Source organism: Notothenia rossii (assembly GCF_949606895.1).
Source record: "Notothenia rossii genome assembly, chromosome: 7".
Lineage (NCBI taxonomy): Eukaryota > Metazoa > Chordata > Actinopteri > Perciformes > Nototheniidae > Notothenia > Notothenia rossii.
The window spans coordinates 65,730,271-65,754,365 of NC_136905.1; the positions used below are offsets into that span (position 1 = coordinate 65,730,271).

A 24,095-nucleotide genomic window follows, 5' to 3' on the forward strand; every position below is an offset into this window, starting at 1 on the left:
GCGTTCACACCGTAATAAGTTCCTGGGGGAGGATTAGGCAAATGAAGCCGCTGACGTCACTTCTTCTTCTGCTGCTTTGGGGTTACTGGCAGGCCGCAAACCACTTCAAGGCGTATACTGCCACCCGAAGTATCCGGCCGGAAGTCCCCGGAGTTGGGGACTGGCTTCAGTAGAAGCTGCTTGGACTTCCAGCTGAAGCCTGCGGGTAAATCGCCAGAAACGCTGACACCTCCTCATCTCCACCGCTCCCATGTTTTCTTTTGTGTTGCCATAAGTTAGTCTCTCTGCGTTTGTGCGCTGGGCTAACGCTAATGCTAATGCCAATAATGCTAATGCCAGGATAATTAAATGGCGGCCTCACAAAACCTTTTTACGTTTACGGGGCGTGGTTTGCAATCCGCCCAGCCAATCCGAAATAGGAACCTTTTTCTCCAACGAAAGTCCCTGCTCTCTAGCAGGGATGGAAAAGGGGGTAAAAAGGTTCTCATGAACTAATTTAGTTCCTGGGGCAATTTGGTGTGAACGCGACATTTCGGAACTATATCGGGACTAAAGTTGGAAAAGTACTGCGGTGTGAACGCGCCTCATCTTACTAAAAATGTTATTCCTGGATTTCTTAGACTATAACATTAATGAAGTTCAGAATCAGAATTCCTTTATTTGTCCTGCAATGGGGAAATGTGCGCCATTACAACAGCAGGCTTATAGTGCAGGTTAATAGAAGGCACATGTTATTTTGTAATAGAAAAACAAAATGGGTAAATACAAATGATAAACAAGTATAACATGGTAAAAAAAAATTCAAAGTAGCTGGTACTGTTTACAGATAAATAAATTCAAAAGAAAATAACGTGTAAATTGCACGACGGTATATTGCAGATGAGTTTGCACAGTTATTTACAGGAACATTTTTGCCCTTTTTTTTTTCATAGTCCTAATATACTCCATTTGTCCTTCATGATTTCCCTGATCCCAAGGTGACATCTTCAAATTGCACCTTTTTTATAAGACTTTCAGTCCCTATTCCAAAAATATTAACTTTAAAATCGTATAAACTGTCACTAATTGAGTGTTTTCCAGTTTTCTTTTTATCATTCAGGAAACTTTAACTCTTCAATGGGATCAATGTTTTTGTTGTTAATTGCTACGTTGTACCATGCTTTTATGTGTAGTATAACTTGTCACAAGTGGCATATCAGTCCATTTTACAGTCATTTGTAATCACATTGAAGTTTGCTGGTCAATGGATGTTTGTCAATCTTTTTGTCAATGCGATTGCATTCGACATTGGTGCTGTGTGAGTGTGAGGGTCTGTGTTAAACAGTCACACCCACTTGCTCTGGTTTGAACACATTTGCCAAGCGTTTCACAGAGGTCATAAAACTCCAAAGCGTTTCATCCTTTGCTGGCTTTGAAGAGTATTCACACAGTCCTCCCTTGTGCCCCCCCACCCAGCTCAATTCACAATAACGTGACACTCTATCTCCTTTACTGGTTACTCTACCTTTTAATGAAAATGGATAGTCTCACACACATACACACACCCAAGCTGCCATTGATCCAGGCCCAATAAATGTTTTATAAGCCCCAATGTAAGGACACCCCTCTTTTATTCAGAAGGTGTCAATGGTTGAGTCCAGAGGGAAAGATTGCTGTGGTACCTTCCTGAATTCAGTAGGAGAATAATACTTTTTATGTGTTGCACACATCTAACCCCCATCCTCAATCATTGGTACCATTAAAATGGTGGGTGTCTTTCTCTACGGCACGTAAACACACTTTAAATTGTTCCAATTCAATACTAATGCAGATTAGTTTTGACCCTAGAATGACCTGGAATTTCTAAACCCTCTGAAGTCAGACTTGTAGAATAACACAGAAGATATGTGGGAAGGAAAACACTTGACAATGAATGAATGTTAATGAATGAAACGGCCTCGAGGATAGGAGGGGCCCCTCATTCGTCAATTAGTGGGTTCAGATTAATTCCTACCACTATTTCTTTCCAGACTGTTTTCCAATATCTAGCCACTCTGCATGATATTGTGTGGTTTTAGAACAACCAAGCTAAAAAAACACGCTGTGAAAGCTTCATCGAGACTTATTGTAAGCTGAACCACAAGTTTCCCTTCTGCCCTTTCTTCTTCTTCTGGTTAGTGAAAAAGGGTGGCACCGTGTTACAGGAAATGCCTTTTAACACAGCAGGAAGGAGAAACGTTGCCCCCTCTGGGTCCAAGTCTTTGTGTTTATCTGATGGCAGTAAAAGGCTGGCCCAGTGTTTGTGTTTGGGTTGTTTGAGTTGTCGTGGGTTCAGGCCATCACTCAGTTCCTTAAAGTCTTACAATCCCTTGGTGTTGGCCAGTCAGGGGTTAAGCTTAAAATTCTTGTTTCTGAATTAGCACGCCAGGAATGAGAAAAATCCAATGAGCTTAACTGGACCTGACTTGCGCAGAGGCTAATGGTTAATAACAAGCCATGATGGAATTTCCCTTTGATTCTGTGGAGGTGACTGGAGTTCTCACAGATATTTTCTCAAGGGTGTAGAATGCTCTCATGTTGAACTTTGATGGCATAATGGAATTTGTAATGGCTTTGAAGGGATAAAGTGTGAGACCATGGCCTACGATTCCAAAATATTCTGATGGTAACTTTGGGAAGTGTTACTGTGATGATGTACATTTCTAGAGAACAATAACCAGAAAGGGCTGCATTACTGAAAAGTCAAGGAATCAACCAGCAGGTGAGCAAACCGAGACATAAATACATTTATAATATGAAATAGTCAAAATTATGCCAACTTCGGCAGAAGAATAATCATTGTTAGAAACAAATTTGAGAAAATAAGCTTTCAGGACATTTTTGAAGTCTAATAAAAGTTTGTCTAAGACTTAATTGTATTATTTCTGTGCATTTTATATCAGCTGATCAACAGAATAAAACATTATTGTATAATACAGGATTGGTGTTGCAGTGTTGATTGAAAATAGATTTAAAGATATGCATAGGTCCTGACAAGATGAAGCAGTGTGGGTGGTGAGTTGTCTTTATGTATAATCTTGTGCTCTGAAACATGCAGTCGAATCTTGTTCGGTCATAATTTTCCCTACCATGGCACACACATAAACACACCCGCACACTCATGCAGTATCACCTTCTCCGCATACCCTTTGCAACACGTGTTTAGACTGAGTGTCACAGAGGAATGAAGACATTTGGAGCCATTGACAAAAATGTCTCGGTGACCAGAGAACACACCCAGTGAGACTCTACTCGCAGGCAGCTACATTTTATTTGGCTGCTGTTGAGTTACATTCTCCCATAAAAGTGAATATTTGTGTTACTTGAACGGCTCACTTAAATGGATCGGCCAAACCCTGTTACACACTGGAGAATATTATATGTAAGGCTGTGTGTGTGAGTTACGCTCAGAGGGATTGAGTGTGTATTCCAGCTGACAGGTCTTTCATTAAAGCAGGGCGCAGGGCCATGTATCTGCAGCTGCCCCCTCTCTGTGCACTCTTTGATGGGGAGAAAGATGGCGTTTACTGCTACACCCATAGCTGGACTCACACACAAAACAACACTTGTTCTCAACTATGTTGTCTCAACACTCCTAGACCCACTGAGGGAAACATTGCTAGATAGGGAGGGCATGTTTCTGAGTTTCTTTATGGCTTTATCCGATCATCTACAGTATAAGAGGACGCTAAAGCCACGAGAGTCATATCCTTGTGTGTTTAATGAGCGGAGCAGTTGCTGGTGTAACGGTCTATGTCATTTGTTCTTGGTGCTCCAAATAGTAGCAAGAGGCGGCCCCTGGCACTGGTTTATTGAAACACATGCGCACTCACAAATATAGCCATCCATTGTTTAACCAGCCAACAGACTTAAAGGTCTCAACCGTCACTCTGTTTGTGTTGTGTTTGTCTAGCGAAGATAGCAGTCCCACCTGTTCCTTGTCTGCACTGTACATACACACTCACATGCACACATGCTAATACAAATGACGGATCCATTAGTTCAGGTGGCGTCTGTTCCAGCCTTTGCATTATGACAAAGAGCGCTTGCAAATTACAGTTGAGCTAACCCTTTGTAAAGTTGCGCGCTGATCTCTATGTTGAATGTTCGTCTAATGAGCATTTGCCTTCTGTGTCCAGGTTTGGATGACAACCTGCAGCAGTATGTGACCAACTTTGAGCGGGAGAAGATCAGCGGGGAGCAGCTGCTGAAGATCACGCATCAAGACCTGGAGGAGCTCGGCGTGGCCAGGATCGGACACCAGGAGCTGGTGCTGGAGGCGGTGGATCTGCTCTGCGCTCTGGTCAGTAGAGACATGCTGGGAATGTGCAACTTGATATGTATCCGGATACAGTAGAATTGCCTTATGAAGAATTTGTGACAAAGCAAGAGCTCTCTTTTGGCCACTAATCTTCTCCCTTCGCTCTAAGTATCTACAAAGTAAACCAAGCCTGTAGCTTCTGGTCCGACTGCTAAAAGAATCCTGCAGGAAGGACTATCATTTCCCAAACAGCTCAGCAGAGTGTAAAGTCACCACAACACACAGTAGCCCGAGGACATTGGGGAACAGAAGTGTCACTCAAACAGAAGAGAGACTGGGTCAAAGGGGCATTGGGCTCAATTTGGCAGTTAGAAGCTGTGTGAGATGATTATAGGCAGTTATGTAGCAACAGGTGACAGTTTGATCTGTTTGGAAGATAAGATATATGATCTGCCTCTCTCCACTCTCCCCTCATGGTTACACCACATACAAAATACTTGAAATATCTTTTGTCTCTATTTTTATACAAACAGACACGTCAGGCAGGTCATTCCTACTGCTGCAGCCTTCTATCTACCATCTTTCTAGCTTTAATTTTAGATCCCCTGTTCGGCTCTTATTAGTCATTCTCAGAGCAAACCTGCTGAATCTTTGTCCATCATCATAGCTCCCAGAAGAACTGCCAACAAAAGTATATCTGCCTTCAACTCGTGAGACTTGAGTGATGAAAACCCTCCATGCTCCAGCTGAAACAGAACCAGCTTTTCCAGCAGATGGGATGGATTTGGAGTTTTATCACTTCCTGTGCCATAAAAGTCCCAGATTGTGGTCCATGCGTTTTGATCAGCGTCAGCATTTCTGCCTTTGTGCTCTATTAAAATCCTTAACATGAATCGTTGGGGCATGGTTCTTTTGACACTGAGGAAACTTAAAAGTCAAATACTTCCTCCCCGACATGAGGCTGCATTTTACACTGATGCTAATCTGATAGCAGTAGGTCAAATGGGGTTTGGAACAACACATTGTATGGCCTTAAATAGATTTATTTGTGAGTGATCCGCAACCTCAGCACATTGAAGCTATACATGGCTTTGGGTTGTATAAAGCCGGCACATGTGATTTAGTGTGCGGTTAGCAACAAATTCTTAACACTTTACTTACATATTAATATAAATGTTTGGCTCCTCTGTGTCGGGGTGTTGAATAATATGCTGTCTACTAGTCTAACCAGAAAGCATACAGGTTTAACAGGGACATTATTATTTGACGATTATCTTCCCTCCAATTCAAAACACTCTTCTATTGTTTCGTATTCTCAAAAATGCTAAGATAACCTGTTAACAATATCTTTCCTTTACCTGTAACCAATTTAAGTAAACATCTGGAAACGCTTGTCACGTACATCGGTGCCTTTGTCTGTTTTTGATAGATTTACTCATCGCAGAATATGTACCATATGGTATATCTTGTGGTCCATAACTTATTTCATCATGACTGTAACCAGGCCCAGGTCTTTGTTCAACCCTTAAACCCTGACATCAAGGCATTGGATTCTTAAAGGTCACATGTCATGGCCATTTCTACTGATTATAACTCCATTGTTGAGGTCTACTAGAATAGATATTTATTGTGCAATTTTCCAAACTCACATTGGTTTTCTCATACAGCATCTCTGTATAGTGTGTGTATTCACTCTCTGTCCTACACGCCTTGTTGCTCTGATTGGTCAGCTCGCCCACTGGCTCGCTGCTGCGAGGAGCTGACAGTGTGAGCTGGCTTACTGGTGTGGTTTCCTGTTTGCTGCGAGACAGCGAGACATCGCGATCGGACGCGGGAAGGGGGGGTGCTAAGGGGACTAAAGCCGCCCCATCTGCGACACTCCACTAGCACCCCCGCACCCTCAAATGTGGCGCACCTACAGTGTAAGCACGCCACAATTTTGCCCCCCCCCCCCCCAGCGCGTCACATTTTCACTGCTAAAAGAGTCTGCGTGTGAGGACTGGAGCTCCACGGACTGGTCCATTTGGGTATGGGCACGTCACCATACCCAGGAAGAAAACAATGGAAAAAGAGAAATCTCCAACGTGGCGTTCTGGGGCAGCATAGACAGGTCTTTTCTGTGTTAGAGTTTTACTCGCTACAGGGTGTACTTTGAGGGTTTGTGACTCTGCAGACCGTTTACATGCATAGAAAGCTACATAACACACAAGGGGACGGGTAATAACCGGAAAAGCATGACATGGGACCTTTAAGTCATTTCCCTATCATGCAGCCTTTTAAATGTGGTCTCCAAAGTGCTTCCTCAGCATGATGTTGTTATTCCAAGTCATTGCATTTTACATTGATTCCCTCTACCAAGATGTGTTTGTAGTGCTGTGCATGTGTGTGTTGTATGCCCTGTACAGTCTGATGCAATTTAGTATCAGAGCATTTGGCACATTGTGTCTTGAACCTCCCCCCTGCCTCCTTGTAACTTTGTATTTATTATGATCCCCTCTAGCTGATGCTTATACGTCCTGGGGTCCACACAGAAACATAACAAAAATATCAAGACATTAACACACAGGATCGAAGTTGTGCCTTTATACTTACGCCAGGAATGCTGGACTCTCAGCAACCTTTCCCCCCTCACTGACGCAGTCCGGCTTAACGTTTTTTGTCAGTTTTGGGCTTTCCTTATTAAGAATGAAGCCTTGGTCTTCCACAGGCCTCGTAAGAGGAAGTGAGGCCCCCGATTCAATTAGCTGTGGCAAGGTCACTACTACCGACAGAAACAGAGGCCACCAACCACCGAAACCCCCACACGCTCTCACACCCCCACCCTCCCCAACTCTCTCTTTTTGTTTACTGTGAGGTCAGACACTTCCTGTTGCTGCAGTCACATTCATCTTTGTGACACTTTACTACTCGGCCTTTCCTCTTTTAAATGATTAAACATGTGCACACATCTTAAATATTTAGTCAAGCATAAGCTGTCCTTTGAAGCGTTTTAAACCTATAGCATTTACATTATGATCAATGGCCTAAGAGACAAAGAGAGAACATTTTATTTATTTATACTGGACTTTTCTAAGCCATGGTGTCTTCTGCAGTCAGTGTTGAAACCCAACACTTCTTTATTTGTACTCAGACCCCAGCGCCCTGCTCACATGACATTCACATGCATCAGCAGCCATTAAACATACAGCATATGACAGATCCTCCAGCCTCGTGAGCAACAGAGCTGCTGTAAAATGTATTTCATCTTGTCCCTTTAGTAAATCAAAACACTTAACCTTAGATGGCACAGTGTAGCAACACACATGTACTCAGTCTCTTTCCAGGCTACAGAGGTTTGTATCTATCTTTTATAGTCGAGGCAGATCCATGTAATGCCTGTGGCGAGGGCAGGAAGTGCTGTGTTGTGATAGCCGTTCTCCATTTCTCCCGAAGACACTTAACCCAGTATATAGTCCCTTCAAAGAGCCCCAACTAGAGCCTGCACGAAAGAAAAAAAAACGCTCCTTCCATCTTGATTCTAGATGATCTTGATGTCTATAAAAAGGCACTGGAAGCATGTACATTTGGCTTGAATTGTAGTTATGAGAAAAATTGCATTTGGCTGGAACCACAGATTTTGCTCAGACGTGGCTTTGAGCTCAGCTGGCAGCGAGGGACGAAAGCTCCCCTGGACATCTGTGGGCCACTTAGAGCTGCTGTGGCTGTGTGATTAGCAAACGAAAAAGCCAGGAGAGACGTTTGATCTGGAAAACACTCCCACTGCTCTGTGCTACTGTTCCACGCTCACTGTGTGGAGGACTGAGCGGGAAAACAAACCAAATGACTTCTTCATTACCTTATATTCCCTGCGTATGTTTGCTTATCTTCTATGATGTTTAAACAATCCATCTCATGTCAAATGTCGAAGTTATTCTTCCTGCAGCTACTGTTTGAGCAGTTCAGTTAAGCAGTGATTCCTTTTAGAGTGACTGAGGGAAATGATTTGTATATTTGGAGTGGAATAAAAGTAGACGCTAACCACTTACAGATCTCCGTTATTTCCTTAACACGGGCTGTTTTACTCCTTGCTAAGCATATTTAGCTACTGGCAAGCACATCACACATACAGCAGCAGTGCTGGCAGCGATGCAACACCATGTAAGCTGATATTTACCCGGACAGCGGCCAGCCTGCCCTCTCTCTGCTTACCTTTAAGCAACACATTGTTCGCTAACCACTTTATCCAGTCAAAACATTGCAGAACAAGCCCTTTCTAAGTGCTAATGCTCTCAGACACACACTCTTCCCCTCAAACCTAAAAATATGCATATTGTTGCAGCTCGGTATCATGCAGTAGTTCAGTTAAAAGCTGATCTGTACTGTACTTGGTGACCCTTGAAGATAAAGCTGTGCTGCTTCCTGCATGTGAATAACCTAACAAATTGCAGGAATGCATAAGCAGGAAACAACCCCGTCTAAAGAATGCAAACTTTGCCCCGCTTGGTTGGAATCATGTGATGGCACGTGCGTGGAACAAACCTGGGACTGGAAGGGGGGATTTCATGGCAGACAAGTGCACTTACATTTTATATGTCAAAGAAAAGATTACAGCTCTTGGTTGAACAGGAAACAACATGTTTACCTTTTAAGGAAACTCCACTCAGCAAGTAGCTCCCAGGTCTGGACTGTGCAGAAGAGCTTTGATCTCCAGTTTATTGCCAATAAATGTCCTTTCACCTATAATAATTAGTGTTTTATTTGTTTTATTATCGCTTACTTAAAAATTGTGTTTTGATTTCAGAACTTCGGGGTAGAGACGGACAACTTAAAGAATCTGGTTGTGAGGATGAGAGCCGCCACCAACAGTCTACACATGGCCACGTCTGACCGCAGGAAAAGCCCAGCGTACGACGGCAGCATCTCTCGCAAGCCCCCCAACGACTTCCTCACCTCTGTGGTGGAGCTGATCGGCGCCGCCAAGAGCCTCCTGGCTTGGCTCGACAGGTAAAAACTTAGAAATATAGATAATTTTTCTTCCAACAATAAATGCGCCTCAATGGATTGTAGGGAAGGAACGGGAATCTCGGCCCCCTAAACATTTTTCTGTATATGGTAATGGTCTCCTAGCTGTTCTCCACATTTCCTCTCAACGAAACCCCTTCCCATCTCACCCGTCTGTCACATATAGAGAATTTAATGAACACTACATACACTTTCAAAAGAAGAAATGCTACGTCTGCTTTGCAGCTGAAGTTGGAAGAGTCCCCTGGTGAACTGCTCCACATCACACCATAAAAGCACCGCACGTTAAGCAGTTTGCCAGGATTTAATGTTAGCTGGCTGACAATTAAGCTTCTCTCTTTGTGGGACACTAGGCGAAAGCGGGTAAATGATGTCATGATTTAAATGGCAGTTGTGAGATGGACGCAGCAAACGGAATCTAAAGGTGTTGTGCTAAAGTTAGTCAATGTGCTTATGCTGCGTATAGATCATGCTATTTTGTTTATTGTTGATTAGGGGATTGACGTTAGGGGGAAAAGGGACACTAAAGGGGATACAATGGCGCCAGAAAGGTGACATTCTTGAGTTCCAAGTCAGTCACCCACACACTGCAATCAGAGCAAGGTTCACTGAGTCTCTTATATAGTGTAAGGAGCTTATAGCTGACTCTGCAGTAAATCACAGGAGACGTATTCTTCCTGCACACTTTACAAAATACATATAAGTCTAATTTATTATAGTGCAAGAGCTCTGCCACGTGTTCTTTCTTAATGAAGCTTTACATGGCCAATTTGTGTTCAAACTTTCAGAGAAGTGTTAATTACTCAAGTCATAGTTTGTTGTTTTTAAAGATACTTTTTGGCCTGAGAGTGCCTTAATTGGAGGTACAGAGTTCAAAAGGGGAGATAGAGAGGATGGATGACATTCCCTGAAATGTTCTGCGGGTTCGGGAGTTTAACCCACGTACTTGGCAGTATATACTGTATATTATGTTGTACAGGACTGTATTACATTTAGATGTTTGTAAAATATTCTTCGTAGTGTTTTAATTGAGTTGGGCAAAATATCAGAAACGCCTCTCATAGTTTATTGTAATCCACTGCAAACTACAACACATTCTAAGTAATAAACACATAATTAAACTAATACCTCTCTGACGGTGTTGTTTAAAAATGAACATTGTCAGATGTCAAATGTATCAATGAGCTTTTATGTTTGAGTAATAACACTACCACTGAGTGTGGCAATAAATATATAGCATTGTTGTCACATGCTTTGAATTTGAAATGTTGCGGCTTTGCAGTTTGAATGACTGAATCTCAACCCAACTCTGCAGTCCTTCCCTTGTCCCTAATGTTCTCCCTTTCCTTCTTTGTCTGCCTGCAGGACGCCTCTTACAGGGATCAGCGACTTCACAGCCACCAAGAACAAGATCATTCAGCTGTGCCTGGAGCTCACCACCACAGTTCAACAGGTCTGCATGCTAGTTAGCTCAGTAGCACATGTGCACTAGCTAGTCCCTGGGAAGCACACACACAATAGGTTTTCCCACTGAGCACATACGGACCACGGGGCACAGACATGCAAGAGAAGAGAGTTATGAGAAATGTGGTCTGGCATCCATGGCACGAGCCTGAAGCCAGCACTCCGAGCACATTATTGCAAATGTTTTTCTTGGGCTCTTTTCCCTCCTCACGCTGGCTAATGAGGAGACCCTCAGTGTGGGGACGTTTTAATGGTAACCGTCACTTTTGTGTTTCCAGTTTCATAAAACCCACTGGTGCTCTTAAAGGTGGTTGCCAACATTCCCCAGGCTGCCGTTCTCCGTCAGCCATGTGGTTCACATTTTTGCTTCTCCAAGACGCTCGCAGTGGGAGACCAAACTGTCTGAAAGCACTTCCTGTTTATAGGTTTATGTGGGGATGAGGAGGTGGTCCATCTGACTGCCAGATAGACGGTTAAAACCGACATACATCCACTATGTTCGCCACTTTCTGCGGAGCATTGCTCAAGCATTGCATCAAGACACAGTTGGATGTCGTGTTCTGTTATTATCAGACAACCTGTAGAAGTCGGTCATACATATGTCTTAAACAAAGGGGGCTTGTTATTGGCCTTTTCTTTAGTGTCAAAGCCTTGGATGTACAATATCTTCTCCCCAAAGGGTTTGACTTAAGCCACTCATTTTACAGTGCCAGTGAAAGTGGCTGCTGGGACTGCAGGTGTCATTTTTTAGCGGGTTATTGCATCAAAATAAATTCCTTTCCCAGAGTGCCTATTTCCACACCAGAGTCTGGGATTTCAGCGCCTCTGGTGATTTACTCTGGGTGTCCCGGTCATGGTCATCCAGGGGAAGTAGTGGGGGGTTTACATTTCCCACACTGCCATGTGAAGTGGGGAGGTTATGGTGTAGAATAAACTCCTGATAGGTGCTGAAAGAGTCTAGTAAGACTGGAGATTAGTTTCCTGCAACAACTGGAGGAGGGATGCTGTTTGGTCGTCTGGCATCTTCAAACTAGCTAACGGCTTAGTATGTAACTGCAGAAACACTGATGAGGACGCTTATAGAAGACTCTTGGCCTCCTTCTTTTTTTATATAGATGTGGACCATGTAGACTCCATTTGTTATTCAAAACATGTAGGCCAGAGTCTATAAGCGCCTGGTTAATGAAACAGGTTGTGCAGGAGACTGCCACAGTGGTTAGTTTTATGACGGGGGAGGACGGCGCGAGGCTTGCCCAGCTCGTTCATGAACTTCAGCCAAGAATTAGGGCTTTTCAGATCACACAATTTATGTGTTCTGCCTGAATGAAGCCTGTGTGTACATGCACAATGGGACACGGCCATAAAACCGTGAACGCATCACCCCGTCTTGGCTGACCCGTCAGCGTGGAGGTCATTCTCTCTCAAAGAGCGCATTTTTTCATCGATCCCCGTGTCTTTTACCAGCACTTCTCACTGCAGAATTGTTGGCTCAGAGATGAAGTTTTCTATCTCTTTATTTTGTAACGATAACAACAGAGATTGCATGATGTAGGCCAGGTCAGAAGGCCTGGTCTTTGTTTAACTCCAGCGGTGTAAAGGCAGCTTCTCTCCCATCACCCGCAATGTGCCAGCACCACTCTCTCTCGGCCACTTCATTGCCCGTCCATGCAAATCCTCTCTGTTGGCAGATCAAAGGCCTGAAGAGCAGCACACAGTCATCTGATCCACACCGGCTGTGGGATCAAGTCCATAACGTAAGGGATCAGCACAACCAGGGAATTGTCCCTCTGCCTCTCTCAGCGCTTACTTACGATCTGGCTCCTCTCTACTAAAAGGACTGGACAAAGATATGGGATTCATTTGGGTTTCATGAACAGATCTTAGAAGGATTATCCTCGATTGTATTCACATTATTTGATGGAACTATGAAACCTGAGGCATGTCCCATAAATGTTAAAAGGCTTAATGGGAGATATGCCAAGCCATGTCTGCAGCACATAATGATACGTTTCACGGCCTCTAAATATGTATTCTTATCCCATCCCTCTTGGCACGGTCAAGAGTGTAGTCATCCAAACATTGGCCAGTCTCTAAAAGAAATATGCAGTTACATGTTTACGCAAGTGTAGCCAAATTCTTTCTTTAACCACCATATGTTCTTGGCTGCCTTCAGGAACTTTATTCAGGAAACATGAGTTTGGGACAAATACGTCAAATGGAACCTTGTTTGTTTTTCAATGTTAGTATTGGATTTCAACTTTCCCCTCATGAATGATACTTTAAAAGCCTTCCAAAAGCGGGATGCACCCCACTTTGATGTGAGGCCATTGCTCAGGGCCACAGACAGTCATGCTAATCCTGTCAATGCAAACTAACAGTATGACAAGCCAAGTGCGTCTGGAAGCAGAGGCTCGCCTTTCGCCCGTTGGAATGTGCAAGCTATGGAAATATGGAAAAACTTGCTTGACCCCCATTCGCCGTCTGCACAATGAATTCACAAAGAGCAACAGAGCTGGCTTTGTACTTGGCACATGCCTGTGCATGTCACTAATACTGCGAGGTCCACAACACCAGTAGCCCTTTATTTTGCCTCCACAAAGGCTTGTGGCTGTGAGGGCTCTACAAATATTAGACACTTGAAGCAGATGTTCGGAGCTCTCTCAGTTTTGACAGAAGCATTTCACCTGTGTTTTGATCCGTGGCCTCCCTCGGGGCTTTCCCAGCATAGAGACAATTTCGTAAATAAGCATGACCCCCCCACATGCACTGTTAACCCCCCCCCTGCCTCGGCCTAACCAGGGGCCCTTTCAGCACCAACAACACAGTTGTCAGGGGAGGCTGTTGCCTCAGCTGTGGCCTGTCCAGCTGCAGTCTAAAGAGTGCTGTGTGCGGACCCTCGGAAGAGACAACGGTCAGTCTCTCAGCTGACTTTACAGAATCTATCGTTGATGGCAGCTACTGTGTTTTTCTGACTACGAGAAACCTCAATTTTCCCCTCCACTTTCCACCTTGGAAAGCAGCAATGCATCCAAACACTTGCGCTCTTTGGATGAGGACTTTCTGAACATCATTACATGTTTTGACCCAATGTTTCCCACCGTGTCATCTGCACATTGTTACTATATGAGCGTTAGTATGGTATTTACGTACTGAATCGCTGCAGTTGAAGCCTTCCCCCAGAATTTAGGGGAAGAGAGGTCATTTAAATCTAAAAGCTGTTTATTTGAGGCCGTTCACCATTTTCCTCAGTTCTATATCTGGAATGCTCATTATATCGTTTTTACCCAACCCCTATACTTTCTTCTCTCTGTCTCCATCCATTGAATAACCTCTTCCTGTGTGCTGCTGTTTACTGCTCACACTCCTAATCTGTCATCACTGTGTGCTGTGTTACAGGACTGCAGTGTTTACGAGATGGAAGAGAAGATCCTGGAAGTTGTAAGTATACTCTATCTCTGTCCTAAAGTAAACTACATAAGATCCTCAAGTTTCTACACAGGGGGGAAACAGTCTGCTAGACCGTTTGGGTAAACGTGTCCTTTACTCAGAGTAGCAAGGTCCGTTTTCTGACTGAATGCAGCAGACTGGTCTAAAGGACTGCCAACAGAGGAGGCGGCTCTAACACGCCCCCGACCATCAATCACTACTTCCTGTTCTTGACACTCGCCAGACCCCTTGGGCTAATGCTAAGCTTCCTCTAGCACTCCGTCTCTCTCTCAGACAACCCAAATAAAGTCCATATTAGAGTCAACGTCCTCTTTTGTTTCAAGCTCATTTTATATAAATTGTCCATACAAATTGCAAGAGTGGACATCACAGAAAAAGACCCCTGTTATGATGACAAAAGTTAAAACAAGCAAAGAACAAGGCAGAAAGAAGGGCGGTGTGCAAAGGACTGATTTCATTGTTGTGTGTGTGTGCTGCTTCTTCCACTTAATCACACACCAATGGTCCCTTCTTTTTTTGCCCATTTAGCCAAGCACTAAATGGGAACATACACACAGAGGCATGTGTGCAGGGTGCTGAAGGATAAGTGCTATGTGTCACGAGTAGCAGTGTAACAAGACTTGTTCCAACCTGTACAACACACAAGGCACACACACACAATAGAATATTTAGAACACAGCTTGTAATCACTGTAATACGTTTATTAGGCACTACTTATTTTATTCACTGATGCCTTTTCCTCTGCAGTCGAAGATTCTGAACAACATCTGCGATCAGACCGTGAGAACCACCTCTGACCCCCTCATGAGCCAGTCAGCCTGCCTGGATGAGGTCCAGCTGAACAATATCAAACCGGGAGAGGGCCTGGTAAGGAGTGCTGGGAGATTTTTTTTATTTGTCTTCCTCATTTTTTTGTTTCCACCCTAAATCAAATGTCGGCCATATGGAGGCAGGCTGGGAATGCATGAAATGTGTGTCAAATTGTGACCCTCACATATCATGTCATACATTTCTCTCCCTTTGGGAATATTATGTCTCAACTGAAAAATGTGGGTTTTCTTTTTTCCCTAGGGGATGTACATCAAGTCTACATACGATGGGTTGCATGTCATCACAGGAACCACAGAACATGTGAGTATGCTGACCTCAAGACCATTTCAGCCCCAGAATGAGGAAGTAGCCCATTCTTTGTCATGTGTCTTTTCTAATTTTAAATGACCAACTTAGAAATCCCTATATTATTTCACATTAATCTTAGGACCAAGCTTCTCATACTGAAAAAACACCTCCTCCTCCTCTTCATATTCTCTCTGAGAGCACACTTACTTATCTGAAGGAGTTGAGAACTAGTCATCCGTGAAGGGAATTGTTTGTGGTATTTACCTATGACTGTACCGGAGTGAAGAAACAAACAGCCTCCACAAAAAAAGAAAGTCCTACCTTTTTCCCACACGGAGACAACCAGTCAGTGACTAACACACAGCATCACTGCCACGATCCGTAATCGTGAATCAGGACCTGAATCATCCCTAGTTTATCACGTTTGACATCCCTGTGACAATTCATCTCATATTCATACACGCAGAGGGTGTTTGTGTTTTTCTCACGAATTGAACCTGTTGAATAAAATATGTTAGAGGCAGTTGGAATCAAAATAAAGTAGCTCCAATTTCCTCAGTTTTGTAAATAGTAATGTGTTAGCAGCAGGTGTTTGACCTTTACTATGTTTGTTATTCAGTCACCTGCAGACCTCTCTAGGAAGATCCATGCTGGTGATGAGGTGATCCAGGTCAACCATCAGACAGTGGTAAGTGTTTCTTTTTTCTCCTTGTATATCTTTATATTTAACCATACATCTTGTCAATTTGAGCGCACACTATGAATATTAAAGAAGAATTGTTGTGTTTGTTCCAATAAACCAGGTGGGCTGGCAGCTGAAGTACCTGGTTGTCAAACTGCGGGAGGACCCAAAAGGTGTGGCCCTACTGCTTAAGAAGAGGCCCACGGGCCCAACAGGTTTCACCCCCGCCCTGCTCAAGAACATGCGCTGGAAGCCCGCAGTACCACAGGTACATGCACACAAGCACACAGACTTCCTGCTGTCATCATGTGCGATCAACAAAAGCCTGTGCCAATTATCAGCTTTTGAGGGAGTTGTTTTCTAAACCAGCAAGTTCAGACAAGTGACACAGAGCCACCCTGAGAGTGCTGCCGGCTCCACTGAATAGAACATTGAGTTGTCCTTCATGCACAACCGCGAGGAAAACAAAGTCCCGTGATGTCATTAAGTCTAAGAGATAAAGCTGCCAGCCTTTAAAGGGACCCTATTATGCTCATTTCCAGGTTCATATTTGTATTGTGGGCCTCTACTGTGACATGTTGAGATGCTTTATTAATCAAAAAGGTCTTTACTTTTCTCTTCTCCACCTCTTTTCACCCTCTGCCTGAAACCAGAGCCCAGTCTGCTCTGGTTCGTTAGCTGGCCGGCTCTGTTTTAATTGGTCATCCGCTTAGAGACGTCCTCCCTTAGCCTATCACGTAAAATATGTTGGAGGGCTAGCGAATAGAAATGTGTTACGTAGCGATGTCACTATGTCACAGAAGTTAACAAAAGAGTCCAATGGAGCCGTTTCGGGGGGAGAGAAACTCCCTCTGGTGTGAATTAAAAAATGTTTTGCCTTTGCTGACCATTGATATGAAAAAAAACCTATATAACACACTACAGGAAAGGGACATCCCAAAAAATATGATGGGGCCTCTTTAAGTAGTGTAGCCTGGTTAGATTGTATCTGACTTGTTAAAAAGAGCCCATATGTTGCCATCCCATAGACAATGGGTCATGGGCGGTGATTCATGTTATTTGGGTTCACCCGCCGTCTTTTTTTTTTAATAAAAATTAAACACTCCAAATGTCTATTGTTCGAAACTAAGTCAAGGGTCGCTGATAAATATTGGGCTAATAAGGTTATGTGACTACAATCCAATTTGCTCTCCTCCCTCGTGAACACATTAGGCTCAACTTAGCTTTTAACCACATCTCTTGCACCTGAGTCCCCTTTAACAGACAAGCAGACAATGAGCCCATTGTTAACCAAGACTACCAACATGTCAGCCTCTGGTTTTGTCTTATCATGTGTAGCCGGAGAAGGCAAGATGAGGAGATATCAGACAAGAGTGGGTTTCTCAAAACAACAAAGAGCCTCTCAACACTAATGTCAACATCATTGCCAGCATCCTGTTTTAACAAGCAGTCAAGGTTATCAGAGTTAGACATCTCTATCTGCGATAATAAGGACAGAGCGGAGACAAACCATACACCCTGATTCAGGAATGAAGGACATTGGCTTTGTAATACTGTATAATGTGTACACATGGGAGCTATTTGGAAAATAAAGGAGGGAAATGATTCATGAGATGCCAAATCTGATGTTTAGTTTGTCATTTATTTATCACATCGACTACTTCAGACGTATCATTTAGTTCTCTATTCAAGGGCACAATGTTGTTGAGTGTTGGAAAACATAACTGTGGTAAATGACTACTTTTTTTAAGTACATGTCTCGCGGGCTATTTTGGACTTCACTTACAATCTTTCCACCTCAAACAAGAAGGTTTTTACTCGCACACAAGCACTTAAACGTCTCACCACATGTGGTCAACTCCTCCTAGTTGCCAGCAAGTCCTATTTGGTCTGAAGAAACGGAAAGCAGTGACTTAATTTGTTTTTAACTGTAAACTGATATTGATGTTTATTTTTTCAGAACAATTCCTCCTTGATCAGAACCCAATCTCCCTGCGGCTCGGCCAACGGATCCGCCAAGAAGGAGAAGCCGGCCATCCTGAACCTGTACATCCCCCCCCCTCCTCCAATGCCTTACACCCCACGGTAAGCTGTCCCATAAGCTTTAGTTGTATTTAATACGTTGAGTTCTAAAGTTGCAGCATAAGAAATAATCCATGAATCAACTCCAAACATATCCACTATACATTCAACCCTTGCCACATTTCCTCACCACACATCAGATGTAGAACGAGTGTGTCCCGGACTCGTGATCACCTCCCCTCCCTCACCTCCTACAGCACATTGTGTTCAGCTTGTCTTCAGCCCACTCCCCTCCCACCAGTCCCCCCATAGTTCTTACGCAACGGCTGTTTCATCTTCCACCTCCAGGAAGAGAGCAGAACGTGGTCACACTCACTTCAACGCTTCTATTGAGCCTTTTAAATGAATGTCTGTTGTCAGATTTCGAGGCATCATCAACCCTTTTTTTTTGTAATATAAATATAATTTATGCTTCTGTTAGGTTGCTGCTAGGTAAGACTGTTAATTCAGGTCTGTACCTCATCAAGCCAGAGCAAACCATTATTTGACTGCAGTGAATATTTATTTTTGGAAATGCTCAAAGTCAACACATATGGAATGATGTAAAAACATTCTTATGTTCATTTTTTCTATAAATGTTGACTTTTTGATGCTCTGGAATTATTGGGAATGTTAAAAGTCAGAAACAATCCTACGCAGCCACCGCAGAAAGCTTTTTCCAAAAATAGCATGATAATAGTGATTAGCGTAGCCAAACAAAAATGTAGAAATTGAAAATCAACTACATAAACAACTTCTGAAACGACTCAGTCCTACCTAAATGTATTTGTTTCTAGTTTCTAGCACATCATATTTATTGAGTTAAAGACGCATAATTCTGCTTACAAACCATCCTAATGGTGTTATGCTGCCAACTGTGGTCTGTGAAGTTGTGGTGTAATGAATGAATGAGCATTTGTTTCTCCACACAGAGAGGGGAGGACAGAAACCTTCAGCAGCATCAGTGTCAGTAAAAGACCAAAGGGCTCTGAGTCTCCAAACTCCTACCTGGACCAGGAGAGGATGAGGCACTGCACCATCGCAGAATACGACAAGCTGAGCTTCGGCTGTCCCATCGAGGCCAACGTGATCCAGAGCAGACTGCGGGAGCACAAGCCCTCGCGTGGTCAGTCATCATTTCTAACCTTCAAATCTCCCAAACTTTCCAACAGTGGATAATGAATAAATATGATATTAAATCAATGCAATGTTAAACTCTTGTCTCCAGGGAAGCCCCGGCCCCTCTCCATGCCAGTGGATACCTGCCTGGGTGTGGTAGACCCCTACGCTAAGCCCTGGACACAGGGAAGGAAAGGTATTGACAAGCATGCTTTCACTTTGATGCAAAACCACTATAATTCCATAGAAATGAAGATGCCTTGTATACCCCAAAACGTATAACTTTTAAAGGATTACATTTTTGTGGTTTGACACTTTTTGAACTCTTTTCACACTCGTGTTCCAAACAGATAATGAACAATAAAGCTACAAAACAGAGCCATGGCACAATACACTCATTACTCTACTGATGTGACATTTGGGAACATTAACAGGCCAGAATCAAGATTATTACATATTTATCGCTAATAATGGTACATTTACAGCCAATTATAAAAACGTGTCTATGTATAGACAGAGCTTCCTTGACCGTAAGATGCATCTCATAAAAGATGTTTAAATATGCTTGAGTTAATTGTACATTATTTAAATTCTCAGAGCCAGGCTAGTCGTTTCCTGTCTTTATGGTAAACCAGGCTAATTAGCTGCTATCTTCAGTACCATATTGAATGACAGATCTGAGTGGTATCAATCTGACTTCTGGTTGTCTCTGTGCCTCAGGTGAAGACCTTCTCCACAGATACCTGAGCAACGAGAGGATCCCTACCATCGCAGAGGAAGCCCCCTCGGTGTCCCCCTCGGTGTCCCCCCCCTACAGGCCTGCGGGGGAGCGTCACCTGGTCAGAGTGGACCACATCAGGGGCAGCCGCTACTACTCCAACTCAGACCTCCACAACAGCGCCACCATCCCCTACCAGGAGGACCTGAAAAAGACCCCCGTAGGTCCCGCCTCCAAGCGCGCCACGGCAGATCGCTCCCTACTGGTCAGTTGGATCATGCGGCTTAAGCTATTGACTCACTGATGATGCGCTTCCTGTCCGGGGCTTCCTGTCTATTGTCCTTCCTCAGTGCCTTTTTTTAAATCCAGCTGTTTTTTTTTTTTAACAGCTTTGGGCTTTTTCTCACACTCCTCTCTCCCCCCAAACCTCCATATTTCCCTGGTGTAACTACTACTACCAACTACTACTCCTCAACCAAACCTGCTTTTGTAGTACTACATTACATCATCACCCCTTTAACACTGCCTACAACCCTCCTCGTCTCTGACTACAAGTCCAATCTCTGCTTCAAGAAGACACAGTTTGTTCAGGTGTAGGACACTCTGGCCTTTTGTGCTGTCTACGGACTCCTCTGTACATATTAAGCTATGTCATGTTTCAGTTGTAATGCTCTCTGGTACCGTTATTTAATACTTGCCTGATATTTCGTCAGCTATTTTGATTTCATTTGCATAAATAAGTTATAAGAATACAGCATATTTTGTGAGTAATACTGCTTTAACTCAACCATGTCCCTTTTTTTCTTTCTCAAATGACACTTTTGTGAGTTGGTTACATGACCCTCTACCAAAGGTTGCCTCTTGTAAGCTATGCACACACTTCAGAGAGGATTTAATGGTCACTTTATTTGACGATGCTGCATTGGTTTGTAAAAAGGATGTTTATACTCGCAAATATTTGTGCTGGTTTTAAAGCTATGCACGCCATTTCAGTAAACTTGTATATCCTGTGTTCTCAGTTGTCTCTGAAATGACCCACCTAAAGGGCCTACACATACCGCTGGTTGACAGTAATAAATGGTCTTTTTAAGCCAACGTCTTTTTTGACACACTGGTGTAACGGGCTTCTATTTTCTGACTGATCACAAGAGACAGAATGACAGTATTATTATTTTTTAAAACAGGGAAGAAGTGTCTGTTGTTGCTTTAACTGCCTTTTGTAAGTTTTGAATAGCCTTTTATTAAAAATTGCAGTTCATGTCAGTGATCATTTGTATTGTCTTTATTTTACCATTGGGTGTGGAATTTCTGCTTAACGTGTAACTACAATAGGATGTTATTATATCCTAAAAACTATGTTGCTTAAGTATCACAGAAATGCCATATTTTATAATAACACTGTCAGTGAGGGCAGCCTAAGTCATTATTAACCTTCAGGACCAAAGTATTGAAGTGGCGGGCTTCTAACCTGCTTTGACCTTTTGAGGTGAACCCTCTTGGGGTTTTTAAGCATGCGGTGAAACAGGATAGCTAATGTCGAGTTACCTTTCTCTCCGTGTCTCAGATGGTGATGCTTATGCAACTACCTCCCTCTTTGATGAACTTTAACTTCCAGCTGGGGGACCGTATGGTCAAAGCAGGTTTTTTCATCGGGGGATCTTATTCCTGCACATATGTTGCTTTTTAAACATTTAAAAGCCAGGTTAGGGTTACTGACAAGCTTTGGCCGTTTTCATTGATTTTGAAGAAGTGTTTGCCTGGGGAAAGATCAGCAGCTTTGCATCATGGAACCGAAGACCTGACTGCTGTCGAAAACACCCCCCCCCCCTCTTTCCCCCTTTGCCTGTTTCTCTGTGCATGACTTTTTTTGGAGATGGGCTTTTCTTATCTATCCACTTCTTCTTCCTCGTGTCTCGCTCTGCCCGAGCTTGCTCAGCCAGTCGCCTGCGGTCCTTCACTAATTTTCACGTTCTGAAAACTTGTGGTCTGCCTAAATACTACCTGCACTCTGTTTAACCTACTGCTAAGTTTACTAACCACTAACATATCATGCCTGCACATCCTGAACGCTCACATGGGAAGGAATTATGGCTTGTATATGCATGTGGAATATTGTTTGTTATTTGATCAAAAACGACATTTGAATGCAAAGAATGTTGTGTTCTCCATTTCCTTTTTTCCTATAAGAAGACATGAAACGACACATAATTAGCTAAATGTGTGAATTGAAGACCACCTGCCACATTTACAACTTACACATTTACAATTTAGCTGCCTGCTAGATAAGACGCTGCAGTTTTACAGTTAATTTGAGTTCGAGATTGTATGTTGAATGATTAGGATAAGCAAAACCAACAGAACAATCTTAGAATGATCAACAGCATTCCTGAGGGAATTTTTGCGTATTTTAATCAAACTGAGGCTTTCAGTGCAACTATACAAGATTGGTCTCCAACATGCGTTAACGTCAATCTTTATGTATCGCAGGGACCTGACTGGCACTCTAGCAGTGACTTCCTCAACCGGTAAGTTCCTCACCCTCTACCACACACACACAAAAACACATTTAAATGCAGTGTTTTATAGTTTATGGGCAAATAGAGAAACCTAAGAACAGGGTGGGTCTAATTTTCCTACAGGGAGTGACAGTTAGCGGGCCGTGGAATCTTTTTAAAACAAGCCACAGGGTGCAGGGTGGGCTGCTTTTATCATCAGGGAAAATATGCTATAGATGGCCAGGCTGAGATTCATTCAGGAAACAGAGAAACAGATGCCGACAGCTGTAAGGTAAAGACTGTAAAGTTAATATCGAGAGTTATGGTATATCAGTTGTTTAATGCCAGGATATTCAATAATCTTAGTCCATTTTTGCTTGTGGCCTTAGGAAACATTATTGAACCTGATTTCCTACACCAAGAATAAAAATAGATTTCCTTATCTTATCAGAGCAAATAATCCTTAAATGTGTCTGAAAACGTGTCTTATCGGCTTAAGTTAACAATGATGAAAGTATTAAAACATGTAGTAATTTCAACTTCATCATACCTCTGCAGAAGAGTTGATGGATATTTTTGTTGAAGCGCCAACATTTCACCACTGTTTGTATGGTTAATCATTTTACAGCCTTGTTTAAAATTATATTTGTGTTTTTGGAGACATTGTTATCTCTCAGGACCGCTTCCCACACACCAATGAGTCCATCCAGACACCTTCACACGCTGCACAATCCTTAGAAATGTCACTGTTATGACAAACCCTGACTCTTCTAACTATAAATAACAGCATCCTTCTGCGAAATATGGCGAGGATTGCATTTTCGTCATCAGTGGCCCCTGTATCTTCTCTGGTCTTGGATGTAGGGCCCGAGGTGGTGTGACTCCCCACATTAACACCGTGATTGATGACTAAACCTCTCGCACAATACCCAGCCTGCTGCCCTCCCTGGCAGTTCTATTCTGAGAGCCAAACACAAACACATGGCATCCTGTTTGCTGCACGCTCCATCAAAACACATTACTCACATGTATGATATATAGAGAGATGCTATTGTAGTTCTTGCAGATACGCAGTTGACTCATCGCTGGTGTAAGTTCATAAACGTGCAACACTGATGCAGGCGAGGGTTGATTGATGGCAGATTTAATCGAGTGTCAAATTAATCATGGCGTGTTCATCCGTAAAAAAAAGTTGTTTTCCTCATGACAAAGCATGCAATATGTAAATTGGCAAAACCATTAATTTGGTTACCTAGGAAAGTAGAAATATTTGACAGTGTAATGCAGCAAATAAACCATATTTCCTTAAAATATGTCATTTAAAGAGGAGACACAGACTTGAATATGGATGATAGGATAAAGACAAAACAAAATATGTTAGCAATTAATTTGCAGGAAGAACAAGCTGAAGACAATTTCATTGCAGAGTGAGGCCCAGCTGAGGTATATCGAGTATTCTCATCATTAGTAACAAGTTTCATGTCTACCCATGCAGATGTGGCTGAATGCCAGTCCTTTTACAGATCAAGTGGCTGTTTTGTTCAGGTTAAATCAAAGAAATATACATTGGAGCATAGATAAAATCATGTCTGGGAAGCAATAAGTATGTGTTGGAAGTCTGAAGTCGCTAATGTCTGATCTAAAGTATGACGGATAGATGAAGCGTCTTAGAACTGCTTGATCAGCTTTAACGGTCCGTTTAAAAATCAT

At 43.0% G+C, this 24,095-nt stretch overlaps 1 protein-coding gene across 2 annotated transcripts in view; it reads left to right on the forward strand.

Annotated features, from left to right (window-relative positions):
* Positions 1-24,095, forward strand: part of LOC307047451 (connector enhancer of kinase suppressor of ras 3-like) — a 48,080-nt gene that overhangs the window by 13,042 nt on the left and 10,943 nt on the right. For both annotated transcript variants that reach the window (XM_079694430.1, XM_079694431.1), the window contains exons 2-14: positions 4,158-4,321; positions 9,060-9,262; positions 10,646-10,733; positions 14,141-14,182; positions 14,939-15,058; positions 15,263-15,322; positions 15,930-15,998; positions 16,114-16,260; positions 17,953-18,077; positions 18,986-19,179; positions 19,282-19,368; positions 19,893-20,155; positions 22,378-22,415. In XM_079694430.1, the coding sequence (XP_079550556.1) occupies positions 4,158-4,321; positions 9,060-9,262; positions 10,646-10,733; positions 14,141-14,182; positions 14,939-15,058; positions 15,263-15,322; positions 15,930-15,998; positions 16,114-16,260; positions 17,953-18,077; positions 18,986-19,179; positions 19,282-19,368; positions 19,893-20,155; positions 22,378-22,415 (1,600 nt within the window). The remainder of the gene's footprint in view (positions 1-4,157; positions 4,322-9,059; positions 9,263-10,645; positions 10,734-14,140; positions 14,183-14,938; positions 15,059-15,262; positions 15,323-15,929; positions 15,999-16,113; positions 16,261-17,952; positions 18,078-18,985; positions 19,180-19,281; positions 19,369-19,892; positions 20,156-22,377; positions 22,416-24,095) is intronic.